Source organism: Coenobita brevimanus, chromosome 17, assembly GCF_032717465.1.
Source record: "Coenobita brevimanus isolate Jiangsu-jjx chromosome 17, ASM3271746v2, whole genome shotgun sequence".
Classification (NCBI taxonomy): Eukaryota; Metazoa; Arthropoda; class Malacostraca; order Decapoda; family Coenobitidae; genus Coenobita; species Coenobita brevimanus.
Genome location: NC_136970.1, coordinates 27,053,130 through 27,067,248, shown reverse-complemented (window position 1 = coordinate 27,067,248; position 14,119 = coordinate 27,053,130). Strand labels below are relative to the sequence as shown.

Sequence of the window (14,119 nt, the reverse complement as noted above, 5' to 3'; positions counted from 1 at the left end):
AACATGGGTGTGGGAAAATATGTCCCAACAGCAAGTGGAAGAGAGAACTGGAAAAAGGATTGGTTCAACAGAAGGTATATGATAGCGAAAAGAGAAAGGGATATTGCAAGGAACAGATGGAAAAAGAAACGAAACAACAGAACAAAGGAAGAATACAAAAGAACTAGAAATGAATAGACAAGAATCTGTAGAGAAGAAAAAACACTTTGAAAGAGGTATACCTGACAAATGTAAGGAGGAACCTAAATTGTTTTATAGGTTAGTCAATGGCAAACTGAAACAAATGGAAGCAGAAAATAAGCTGAAAGCAGAAGGAAAGGTCTATACAGATACAGTAATGCAAGCTAAAATAATGAACAAAAGTTTCCAATCAGTTTTCACTAGGGAAAGTGTTTTTGTGCAGGGGGCAGGAGTGACTAGAAATGTGTTAAAAGTGGTAGTGCAGGAAGTGTAGAAATTCCTGGAAACTCAAGATGTAATGAAAGAACCAAGGCCCGGACAGGATCCCTAATTGAATACGGAACTAAAGGAATGTAAAGAACAACTGGTGGATAATATGCACTGTTTAATTGTGTGTTTTCTGGAAGAAGGGAAAGTGCCTTAGGAATGGAAGAAGGCAAATGTGGTACCAATTTATAAAGGCAGGAATAAGGAAAAGCCCCCGAATTATGGACCAGTCTCCCTGACCAGCATGGTTGCAAAATTGTGTGAGAATCTTGAAAGATAAGTGGATAAAATATCTGAAGGAGAAGGACATTTTGGCACAAAGTCAGTTTGGATTCAGAAATGGAAGGTTGTATGTCTTTAATTTTTTGAGCTTCAACTCAAGGGTGATTGATACACTACAGGAGAGAGATAGTTGGGTCAACCGTGTGTACTTAGATCTGGAGAAAGCCTTTGACAAGGTACAGTACTCCATAAGTGACTGTGGAAATTGGAGCACATACAAGGACTGATGGGGAACCTCTTGGAGTGGAGGATGAGAGACTTCATGAGAGACCAACAGATGAGGACAGTAATAAAGGACAAGATGTTAGGGTGGAGGGAAGTAGGGAAGTAACAAGTGGAGTCCCGCAGCTAGTGGAGTGCTGCACGGCTTGGTGCTGGTTCTGTAATGTTTCTGATTTACATAAACGATATGGTGGATGGCATGAACAGTTATGCCAGTCTGTTTGTAGCTGATGCAAAGATCATGTGGGGAATAAAGTTGAAGAGGAATGTAAAATGCTGCAGGAAGATCTGGACAGGATTTACAAGTGGAGCCAGGTATGGGAAATGAAATTCAATGCAAAATATTGGAAATGGGTAAAAGTACTGAGTCCATTACTAAATTACTCGATGGGAAATGAACCAATCACAAAAGCGATATAAGAAAAGGAACTGGGAGTGTTGGTCCAAGATAATTTATCACCCAAAAGACATATTAACAAGATTGTCAAAAAGACATATAAGCTCTTGACAAGCATAAGAGTGGCATTTCAATACATGGATGAGATGATGAAAAAATTGATAGTGGCTATGATCCGCCCCAAGATATAGTATAAACATGATCGAGAGAATACAAAGAGTGGCAACCAAGATGGTCCCTAGCCTGGCAGATCTATCATACGAGGAATGACTAGAAAAGCTGGGTCTGCCTTCCTTAAAAGAAAGAAGTGAGAGGGATGACGTGTTTGCAGTGTTCAGGGACATGACAGGAGTAGACAAAACTGACAGAGAAGATCTGTTTGTATGCGATGGGGGAGCAACAAGAGGACATGGAAAGAAATTGAAAAAGACAAGTTGCCTGATGGATATCACGAAATACAGTTTTCCATATAGATGCAATTACCTGTGGAATAGCCTGGATATAAAGATCATCCAGTCCAAAAACTTAAATATTTGAGTTTAACCCCTTAACCGCGGGGCGTCACTTTCGTGACGCTTGGGAGCAAGGGATCATACCGCGGGGCGTCGCTTTTGTGATTCTGTGTTATTTTGAATTCACCCGGGCTTCCAAGTGGGGGCTTGTATCATCTATCAGTACTGCCAATGTCCAACACAAGTCAGCACTCCTAATCTCATCTGTACTCCCATCCATTGTTGACAATTTAGCCATTTCTCCCCGTTCTTGACTCCCCTCCCTACCCCCCCTCCATTACCCTATCCTCTCGCCTGCCCGGCCGTGCTATGCTAAGTAAATCTTCCCTGGAATTTTTCACTGATTTCATCCATTGAAATAAGCCGTATGTCCTATTCTTATACCAAATAATATATACAAGAAAGAAATAAGGTAAGTGAGAGTGCCATACACCTGGAATTGGCTAATTATCACCTGACAACACCTCACGTGCACTCGTTCGCTAATTTTCGCTGTTTTTTTCCCCTTGAAATATGCCGTATAATCTATTTTCGTAATAAATATACATGTAAGGAAGGAAGGGAGAAGCCTAAGTGATATTTACATTCACCTGGAACTACCAAATTTATAATGTATTGTCTAGATTTCCTGCCAATCATATCAGTGCTAGACTTAGCTGTTTCAAGAAGTAATATTGGTAACTCTGAATAACCCCTAGCAGGCCTCCACGCTGGTCCTCCTTTATCAGTTCACTCTCATCTTCCGAAGTGAGAGTACGTATGTTTCTTCTTGCTGACTTCAAGGCCTTTTTTCACCCCCATGCAAATGGCCCTGTGACCTTTACCCCCTACTAAACCTCGTGTGGAAAGAGGTAAAGGGCTGACAATTGATAAAAGAGTGACTACGATCTTTCTATTGAGTAAAACAGTGCAAGTGGAATTGTAAATAATGTGTAAATAATGTGTAAACAGCAAGTGAAAGTAATGAATGTAAATATACGTGAACAATGGAAAATAGTTTTATAAGTTATTTCAAGTGACAGTGCACAACACAGTGTAAATAAAATAGAAATGTAAATAACGTAAATAAAATAGAGAACGTAAATAGAAATGTAAATGAGTAGTATTATAAGAATACGAGTATATACCCTAGGAGTAATGAAAGTGAAAGTTTCACTCTGGCATGTCTGAATGCTATGAGTTATGAGAGTGAAGATGAAAGTGACATTCACTCTCAATGCCAGTATACAGGACGAGAAAGTGAATGCTACATATTTTACTGAAAGAAATTGAATCCCTACAGTGACAATAAACTAATACTACTGAAGGAAACTTATGGATAAAGACTGTAGATATATATAAGTGTTATATAGTAATAGAAATATAAAGTGTGAGGGGTTTTATGAATAATAAATGACAGACTACCAAGAGCGAACTAGTGCCAGTGCGACGATCAGACGCGCTCGTAATTTCCATTGCTTTCACAGTTTTTTTTTGAGTATGGATCCCAAACTACTTGAAAATTGTAGAATAGTGTTTATAGTGTTTGTATCTGGCTGTGGTAATCATATTACGGGTTGTCGGGAAGTGTAAAGTGGAGACTTTGTTACCCTACTTCAGAGGTCTCCACAAGTCCTACGGTAACCGACGAAGGCTCAACAATCATTCCAGGAGAATGCTGAAGGTATGTTTTTTTTTTTTTTTTTTTTTTTTTTTTTATGTGTCCGACTCTGGGCATAGGCTTCACAGCCTGCTATCAAGGCCCAGTAGTCCTCCTACATACCATACACCTCTACATGTCACCACTTCGGCGCTAACACCCACCGTCCATATTGAATACATGCTAGGGCTGTCTCATACAGGACTGGTGTATTGGTATTAGCGGGGGTATTTTTACGACATGTCGGCGGGTCTTCTGGTAGATCAGTAAAGCCTGATTTAAAGAAATTCAAATCCTTAAACCATTCCCTGCCCCAGCCGGGATTCGAACCTGGGCATATGTAATTTTATTATTCTAGGACTAATAACTGATTTTTGGCAAATATTTTTTGAGAGTCTGTCGGAGCCCAAATAACCCCGCGGCACACGCAAGTCATTGGTAAACAAGCCCGCGGTGTAGGGGTTAAAGCAAAGTTTGATTGGTTGAGACACAGAGACGGGACCCCACGAGTGTAGCTCATTTCCTTTATATCACAGCTAGGTAATTACAACTAGGTAAATACACACACACACACACACACACACACACACACACACACACACACACACACACACACACAGATATAAACAAGACTGAGAGAATACAAAGAACAGCTACCAAGATGGTCCCCAGCCTGGCAGATCTGTCATACAGAGAGAGGCTGGAAAAGCTGGATTTGCCTTCCTTAAAGGAAAGGAGATAGAGGGGTGACATGACTGCAGTGTTCAGGACCATGATGGGAGTAGATAAAATTGACAGAGAAGATCTGTTTGTATGGGATAAGAGAGTAACAAGAGGACATTTTGTTTCGTTTCGTTTTTAAAGGCTCCAACATGCTTGCATGCGTCAGTCTTGGTCACCTAATGGCAGCTCTCCATGCTGCACAATCTATTGCAGCCTCCCTGTTCAATACCTTAATCCTGAGGTCACAATTAATGATCTCATTCCACATATTTCTCGGTCTACCCCTCATAACCCCACCCCCAATATTAACACTTCTCACCTTCCTCACCCAATTATCATCCCCCATCCTCTCCACATGCCCAAACCATCTCAGTCTACCTCTCCTCATCACACCAATACACTCCAGTCCCATCCTACCTCTCAACTCTTCCATCGTAAACCCAACCCTCCGAGACCTTGCACTCAGGGACGCGCTACACAACCACCTAATCTTGTCATTTCTGTACATCTGAGCCTGCGAATATCCTCTTCCTTTACTGCCCAGGTCTCACTACCATACAGCATTACACTCCTAACACATACTGCATACAAAGACCCCTTAGCACGTAGGGAGAGTCCTCTCAATGTCAGGAGAGGCAAGAGCTCCCTGAACTTCTTCCAACAATTTCTCACCCTAGTCACAGAGCTAGCTCCAGCCCCATCTCCAGCACACAACATGTCTCCCAAATAACAAAACTCTTCCACACACTCAAGAGATTCACCAGCAAGTTCAATCTTTTCACGCCTGACAATCTCCACCCGCTCTCCCCGACACGCCGTACACATAAAATCAGCATTATATATCTCGCAGTCTACCTCTGATACCACTAAATCTCTTGTGCACCCATTTATCACAAATGCCACACAAAATGGAATTACTTCCCACACCCTTGTGGTAAACTGCACATGGCCACTCTCCCTCGTCTTTGACTACCGCCACCAACCCTAGATATCATCTCTTGTTTTATCTGCATTTACCCTTAAGCCCTTGTGCCCCATACCATCTCTCCACTTCCTAAACCTTTCCTCCGCCTCCCATTTGTTCTCTGCAATCAACACCAAATCATCAGCATACAACATCTCTCACGGGAGTCCGTTTCTGAAGTCACATGAAAGGGCTTCAAGTACCATGATAAACAACATGGGACTCAAAACTGACCCCGATGCACAACAATGTTTGTGGAAAACTCATAACTCAAATCTCCATTCACTCTTACCTGGGTGCGAGCACCCACATACATAGCCATAACCACCCTAACCAGCCACTCCTCCAAGCCAAGCTTTCTCATTGGCCACTTCACCACCTCTCTAGGGACTCTGTCAAAAGCCTTTTCCAAATCAATGAAAACAAAATACAGATCCCTTTTCTTACCAATATATTTTTCCTGAAGCTGTCAAACAATGAGTATGGCATCAGTGGTCCCCCTACCTGGCATAAACCCAAACTGCATCTCATCCATATTCACTCTTTCTCTAATCATACCTTCTAAAACTCTCTCCGTTACCTTCATTATCTGATCTAAAAGCTTTATCCCTCTATAATTTCCTCTTTCCAGGGCATCACCCTTCCCTTTATACACATTTACAGTTACACTCTTCACCCAGTCATCTGGGACAACACACTCATAAATAATCATATTTATCAGGTCAGTGACTAACCTCACCCCTATACCTCCTGAGGCCTTCAACATTTCAGCAGTCAACCCAAACACACCTGCTGCCTTCCCCACTTTCATCCTGCCTACTGCCTTACTCACAGCAGCAGCATCAATCAAAAGCCAAGGCCCAAACAGTGGATCTGCTTGCTCCAAACCTTCCCCATCCCAGTCAAACTCCTCATTCAACAACTAGTTATAATGGTCTCTCCATGCATCTTTAATATCCTCACTGTTCACCACTACCCTTCCTTCATCATTCTTCACTTACTGCTCACCTATAATATCCTGATTATCCCTCTTCATCTGATCTGTCACCTTAAATATCATATTTTTCCTTTCCCCATGAATTAGGTTTATCAAGTAGGCTAAAAGTCTCTGTGACTCAGGCTTCGCCCTGCATACCTCTCTTCTAGCCCTATGCTTGGCAGCCAAGTATTCCTCCTTGCTACCATCCGTCCTCCAATCCCGGTAAAGCCTTCTTTTCTCCTCAACTGCAGCTTCTACACCCTCATCCCACCACCAAGTTATTTTATGTCTTGGTGGTCCTCTTGTCCAACCGCATAATACATCAGTAACTCTCAAGAGATTGTTCTTGAGGGTTCTGTACTGTTCATTAACGCCTCTGTCTATGGCTACCTGTTCAGCCACCACTCTCCTCATCTCGCTATAGAATGCATCCTTTAGTACGTGGTTTTCCAGCTTCCATATTTTCCAACTTCCATATTAACCTCCTAACAGCCCTCCTAACCAGAAAATAATCTATCTGACTGCTATTTCCCCCAGACTCATACTGTACGTAATTGAAGAAGCTAAGCTGCTTGAAGAATATCAAGAAATATAGTTTTCCTTATAGATGCATAGACCTGTGGAATAAATTGGACATAGAGATTGTCCAGTCTAAAAACTTAAATGAGTTTAAAGCAAACTTTGACTTAACCCCTAAAACGCGGTTGTTTACAGTCGATCCCCCCCGAGTGGCGGGGTTGAATCGCGGTCTGAGTACCTGTAGGAAAATATTCACCAAAAATCAGAGATTAACCCTAGAACATTATACTTGGTATGGCAGATAGTACTTACATTCAGCTTTCTCCAGAGACAGGTGTTGAGCCTTCGTGGACTACCCAAGGACTTGTGGAGACTTGCAAAGTTGGATAACCAAATCTTCACTTTCACACCTCCAGCAACCCGGTTTCCCCTCTACCACAGCCTCATTCTGTCACAGTAAACACTATACTACAACGTAAAGGTAGTTAGGAATCCGTATTTGTACAATAAGCACTGAAAATAAGGCTAAAATCAACGAAGCGTACGGCCGACATGCACTGTGGCGGCGGTCTTCCCGTCACTCAACAAACATTTCCATTTTCACAGCTAAAAACATGTATACTACATTATTTTCAATCATATTACTTCCCAAAAGATCACCACAGCGCGCTTTTTATTCTGCCTTACGTCCGCCACTTTATTCTCGTTCCTGTCGGCCGCTTGCACTGACTGGGAAGAGCTAGAACTCGCCATAATCTCACTTTGAAAGCCTGCAGTAAACTGACGCTAAACAGAGGCAAACCGTGAGAAAAAAAGCTAGTGTTACAACTGGGGAAACAAGCGTTTCCTAGTAGCATAAACTGCTTGTGAGAGGAGATCGCAGATTTACAGTTCTGAGCGCTCAGAGCGCTGCCATGTATTACAGCCAGGCTGGCCGGGCCGTGGTGGGGGGGGTACGGGGGGGAAAACGCGATATTTGGCAACAACTGAGGTCGGTAGTACAAAGGTAAAGTATGCTAGTTGTAGCTTGAGGGTGGTGGTACTGATAGACAATACCAGCTGGAGCCTGCTTGCCCGCGGTTATTCAAAATTTACTAAAATCGCAAATGCGACGACCCGCCGTCCTGCCCTTATGGACGAGTGTCGCAAACGCGACGATCAGCGTTTTAGGGGTTAAAGAGAAATAGAGACGGGACCCCACGAGCATAGCTCATTTCCTGTATATCACAATTAGGTAGGTAAATATACACACACACACACACACACACACACACAAAATCCCATTTTGCCTGTTTCCAAGCATAGGGGCCTGAGACTAGGCTACTGTTTGTCCACAACATTTAAGGATAAGAGACCGATCTATGCCCCTGGTAGTGTTTACATGATAATAAAACCTCTGGCCACGTTTTGGACTCTTGATTGCATTGCCTGTGCCATGCTGCGGTCAAACCTGGGTGCTCTACCAATCATGATTTAAAAAGATATTCACAAAACAAAAACATAACATCTTGTGTAATGACAAGATTATGGATATACTGTATATATCAGTATTGCTGCACTTTCAAAGAACAGCTCCAATTACCGTACTTTTTTACTTGGGGGCTACTACATACCTCAGCTCAGATTAAGGTAAGGTAAATTTTTAGAAGGAACAATAAGGTACCATAAGAGTCGTAGGTAAGGTTAGGAGAGTTAATTTTTGGTTTGGTTAGGATTTCGTCTTCCAAAGAGGCGTTGTCCAAAAAGGCAAATTTACCAATAGCCATATCTTATCAAAGTACAGCATGCTATTTTCACATTTTACCAAGCAATTAAATGTAGCCTGCCTGTAGATGTAGCAATGTAAATAGCTAAAAACCTCTAAGTTAGTTACTTATCCTTCTAATTCAGGCTAACACCAAATAACTGTTTGCTGTGAACTACTAGATGTCCAAGGGAAAAAAAATGCTAGCTGGACATGCTTGGGCTTGGTATTTTATTCAAGCTAACACACAGTAACTCTCTTCAGCATGTTCAGCATAGTTACTCCAGCAAAGGGCTAGCAACGACGTAAATGCATTACTTTGGCATGACAAGTTAAAGTCCAAATATTCTACTATATATACACGAGTTGTCAGTGGACTGTGAGACTTCACGAAAGTTATATAGCAAGCCTAAACTAACACCGGAACATAATGCTGACCCATATCGAATTACTACCGTACACCATAGTTACCTGTATTTATCTCAAAATTCTGAATACCATTGGATGAGTCGCTTTAGGCTCTACTTCATCTATGGCATCAGTTTAAAGGGAAGTCTGCTCATTTCCTTTAACTGTCCATTAATAATTAATTAAGAAGAATATTGTTAACATTGTTGACAAAATTTTGTGCAAACGTAAATATTATTAGGCTCTTATCCAGTCAATGTAAATTTAGTTTTTTGTTTTCTAATTTAGTCACATACGTTGAATTACATTACGTTTTGCTGAATAATTTGTTATATTGTGGATCAACATTGTTGAGAATAGGTACAAGTTTTGGCGTCGTGCCCCCTTTGCTATTTTATTTTACGTTATAAGAAAGATAAAATTATACAGAAAAATTTTCTAGAATATTATAAGTAAAAATATCACTATGTAATGCATTAATAAAGGAAATATTTAGCGAATGTGATTAGCGAGCGTTGTTAGTGGCTGGTGTTTACAGTGGCGGTGGGTTGACACAGGCCAGAAGTTTACGTATTTCACATTACAGCGACCCACACTCGCCGGACACAATGGAATCAGGTAGGTGGATTTAAAGGAACTTCATGGAGCCAAAATATGATGGCATTTGAGGCTGATTAGTAGACATGGAAGGGAGGTGTAGTGGAATATAAAATCACGTTTTCTTGGCTTATTGCGGAAGAATCCATAGGCCGAAGTGATAAGACGTGACTGTTTAAAGCATATGGATTTTCACATTTAAATTTGTGTATGGGATAGTGTAGTCTGCTTTTAGAGGTACATGATCTGGGCGTAGGATTTGAGTAATATAAAAGATGTAAAGCAGGAAGACAAGGTGGATCTTTTCACCCCTAATAATGGATATTTTAGCCCATTTGTATAGCTATTTGTAAGCCAAATAAAATTTGTAAGCTAGGAGATAACTGGACAAATGAGGCCAGAATAGCTCAGTGGTAGTGCTTTCACATCACAACCACAGAGTTGGCAGTTGAAGCCTGCACCAGGGTAGCATAGCCTAAATCTGGTGAGAGATGTACGGTAGCGGTCTCTCCAAGGATTTCTCCACGCCCTGCAGAGCTGTATGGTCCACTGGTCCGAGCTCAGGGGATCTACCTTCACCAGACTGATTTGGTAAAGCTGCCAAGTCTGAGGATATTGAATTGTCTTACTCAAGCTAAATCTCCAAAATTTCAAACTTGCATCATTGTAGGCTTAACTGTCATTAGTTAAAATGATTATATGTTTGTAAGCTTAAAAACAAAATTCATAACTGTTTGAAATTGACGATCAAAAGCTGATACCTATGATGCAACACAGGCAGTAGCTTCTGTTAAGTGTTTGTATTAGTGCATCGGTAAATAATATAAAATGTTGGTAAATTTTTACTTTAGTCCCACCCTGCCATATTTTCTCAAGAGCTTCAGAATGCAATGTTTTATAGTGTTTCTCATGTGAATCTGATAGTCATTTCTGGCGCAAATCACTCGTTTTGCGTAACCCCCCCCCCCTGTACCAAGGTTATTGGGGGAATACGACGAAAACGAGTAATTTTCACTGAAAATGACCACCAGAATCACATAACACTAAAACATTGCATTCTGAAACTCCTGAGAAAGAATAATGGGGGACCTGTGGGAAAGTGTGGTTTTGGGTGGGGGAAACACGGAAAATCGAGTGATTTCCGACTGGAACTGGTATCCTAATCAAACGAAAAACACTAAAATCCTTCGGAAAAATATAATTTTCAGCCCCTTGAGTTTGTGTTTCCTAACTGGGGGGCTTTGCCCCCCAGCCCTGGCCGTGTTTCCTAACTGGGGGGCTTCGCCCCCTAGACCCCCCCATTACATTAACCTAACCTAACCTAACCTATCCTAGGGGAATGCTTACCTAGAGATCAGAAACGGTGAATTTGCATTGCACCTTCCCCTTACTCTTCCTACTTTTTCTTCCACCGGCCACAGTACCACTGATGTCTGTCTTCCCGATATTTGCAGGGCAAATCACACTCTTTACACTGCACTGCACTTGGCAAAACCCTTTTTTTTCTTAGTAGTTTAATAGATGTTTCGTTATTACTGTGATAGTCCTTGATAATCTGCCAGTAGTCCGTCTTACACCCGATACAAGCTTTGAAATCGACAACACATTCTTCAGCACCGGAGGCCATGACTGACTGACTTTCAAATCTCGGGCGTACTTGCATCACCCACAAATACTTCAAGCTGATTAGCTGGTTTTACTTACGACTGTTGTGATTGGCTGGTTTCAAAAGTCCCTCTTCCTTTGCGACGCCTGATTGGCTGTTTTTAAAGCTCACATATACAAAATTTCCAGCCGAGTACACTCGAGTCCAGCTGACTTAGACCAAGTGAACGTGCCCGCACCAGCAAATATGTTTACTCCACCATGTTGGCTCCTGGATCCTTCAAATAATTAAGAAAAATAACATATATCTCGGAAAGTATTTATTTGCGACGGATGTTTACTGAGAAGAAAATGATGTACTCAATACACCCGACCTATAGAGATAAGTCACATTTTCCAGCGACCGGGTGGGATTAAAGTAAAATAATACCAAAATCTTGGTACCGGGTATAAATGCTTGTAGCTTTGAAGAGAGAGTTATATGTAGAAAGAAAGAGAGAGGTGAAAAGATTAGTAAGAGAGAGTAAGAAGAGAGTGGATGAGGAATTTGAGTGTAAAGTGGAGGGACTGTAAGAAAATGTTCTGGAAAGAGGTGAAGAGAGTAAGACAGGGTGGAAGTGAGGTTAGCAGGGAAGTGAAAGATAAAAATGGTAGATTACTAGTGGAGAAGGGAGAAAAAGTGAGCAGATGAAGAGAACACTTTAAGGAATTGTTGAACATACAGGATGGAAGTAATGCGAGTATAAGTGGCTGGGAGAAGGAGGGAGGTGAGAACACAGGAAGAAATCAGTAGGATAGAAGTTGTGGAAGCAATGAAGAAAGTTAAATTGGGGAAAGCCCCAGGAATTGATGGAGTGTGTGGTGAAATGCTGAAGCATGGGGGAGAGAGAGTAGTAGAATGGATGTGGAAGATGTGCAGATTGGCCTGGGAGGAAGGCAGAGTCCTAGAGGATTGGAAGTCAGGTATAATTATTCCCTTGTACAAAGGAAAAGGGGAAAAAGAAGTGTGTGGTAATCATAGGGGCATTTGTCTTCTTAGTATAATAGGAAAAGCGGATGGTAGGATACTTATTGACAGAGTTAGAGAAAGAACAGAGGAATTAGTTGGAGAAGAACAGGGAGGCTTTAGGAAGGGAAGAGGTTGTGTAGATCAGATATTCATTCTTAGATCTTTAGTGGAAAAGTTTCTAGGGAAGGGAAAGAAGTTGTATGCGGCTTTCATGGATTTGGAGAAAGCATATGACAGGGTGGATAGACAAGGATTGTGGAAAGTATTAAGAATATATGGAGTAGATGGGAAGTTGTTGAATGCTGTGAAGAGTATGTATGATGATGCTAAGGCTGCAGTGCGTGTGGATGGTGAACTGAGTGAATTTTTCTCCTTGAAGGTTGGGTTGAAACAAGGATGTGTCATGTTTCCATGGTTGTTCAATCTGTACATGGATGGGGTAATAAAAGAGGTACAAGGTAGGGTAGTGGATGTTGGAGTGGCCCTGGTGAGAGAGGATAGTGTTTGGAAACTCCCTGTACTGTTGTTTGCAGATGATACTGTGTTGTTGAGTGAAGACGAAGGGGAGCTGCAAGGCTTGGTGGATGAGTTTGGGAAAGTGTGTAAGAAACGGAATCTAAAGGTGAATGTAGGGAAGAGTAAAGTGGTGGTCTTTGAGAGAGGTGAAGTCAGTGAATGTACAGCGAGGTTGGATGGTGAGGAAATGGAAAATGTGAGTACCGGTACGTTTAAGTACTGTACTGTACTTGGGTTGTGTGATGAGTAAGGATGGAGGTTTGGAGAATGAAGTGCTTGATAGGGTACAGCAGGGAAGAAAGGTTGCTGGTTCTTTGAAAGCAGTGATAAGAAACAGGGAAGTGAGCATGGAAGTGAAAAAGTTACTACATGACAGTATTGTGATACCAACTCTAACGTACGGAAGTGAAGCTTGGACGTTGTTAGAAGGACACAAATCAAGAGTGAGAACAGTGGAAATGAGTTATTTAAGAGGAGCCTGTGGAGTCACATGGAGAGACAGGCTGACGAATGAGGATATAAAGGAGCGTTGTGGTGTGGATGTGGATGTGATAGGAAGCGTTATGAGGAACACACTGAGGTGGTTTGGCCGTGTGGAGAGGATGGAGGTTGAGAGACTGATGAAGAGAGTGTATGTGAGTGAGGTGGAGGGGGGAAGAGGGAGGGGGAGGCCGAGGATGAGATGGAGGGATGGGGTGGAGAGGTATATGAGAGAGGGGGTGTGTGAGTTGGGAGCAGGGCAGTGAAATGGCAGTGGACAGGGCATCGTGGAGGCGATTTGTTTGTGACCACCCCAAACGGGATTGAGGCGTCTGGCAATAGATAGATAGATAGCTTTGTCCAAACCTTTACTGAAGTGGTATTATATCCAGTCTGTTTTTATATAGGCTATTTGGACAACCTGTTTGTATGTAAAAGAAATCTTACTACCAGGTAACTTTTTCCTGTGGTGGTTGTAATTAAGTACTTAAGACAGGCTAATACCACAATACCATAACAAATAGCAAAGAAGAATTGGAAAAAAAAAGGAAAATAAAAAGGCACACGAGCATAACACGAGCTTAACGCAAGAAAAATAATTAATTAATTGGAAAAATAAATTGACAAGAGGAGTGCCGATGCAAAGACGATACTCCTCACCTAGTACCAATACACCAGTCCTGTATGAGGCAGCCCTAGCATGTATTCAATATGGATGGTGGGTGTTAGCGCCGAAGTGGTGACATGTGGAGGTGTAGGAGGACTACTGGGCCTTGGGATAGGCTCCCGCCCCTAAGATATAGGCCCTGAAGCCTTTGCCCAGAGTTGGACACATTAAAAAAAAAAAAAAAAAACAGCTGAACTGAACTGTTTTGTTGATGTAAAGGAAGCTCATTTACTCAGATGGTTAACCATGTGTCACAAATTCTGGTATAATACCAGTTATAGTTAATACTTTGATGATAGCACTGGTAGATTTCCCAGTGGCCAGTAATATTGTTAGGCAGTAGTATTTTACTGTACCTGTTTAACTAAGTGTCATGTTTCAATACATATGTCTTTACCAGTGAAGCCAA

General features: G+C 41.8%; 2 protein-coding genes across 2 annotated transcripts in view; one reads left to right on the top strand and one right to left on the bottom strand.

Annotated features, from left to right (window-relative positions):
- The window catches only part of LOC145391198 (KICSTOR subunit 2-like), a 45,579-nt gene extending 36,670 nt beyond the window's left edge, over positions 1-8,909 (bottom strand). Inside the window, exon 1 of the mRNA XM_080265876.1 lies at positions 8,900-8,909. The gene's annotated coding sequence lies outside the window, so the exon portion shown is untranslated. The remainder of the gene's footprint in view (positions 1-8,899) is intronic.
- A 535-nt stretch (positions 8,910-9,444) lies between these two features.
- The window catches only part of LOC145391138 (uncharacterized), a 99,920-nt gene continuing 95,245 nt past the window's right edge, over positions 9,445-14,119 (top strand). Inside the window, exon 1 of the mRNA XM_080265819.1 lies at positions 9,445-9,454. Within this exon, the coding sequence (XP_080121945.1) occupies positions 9,445-9,454 (10 nt within the window). The remainder of the gene's footprint in view (positions 9,455-14,119) is intronic.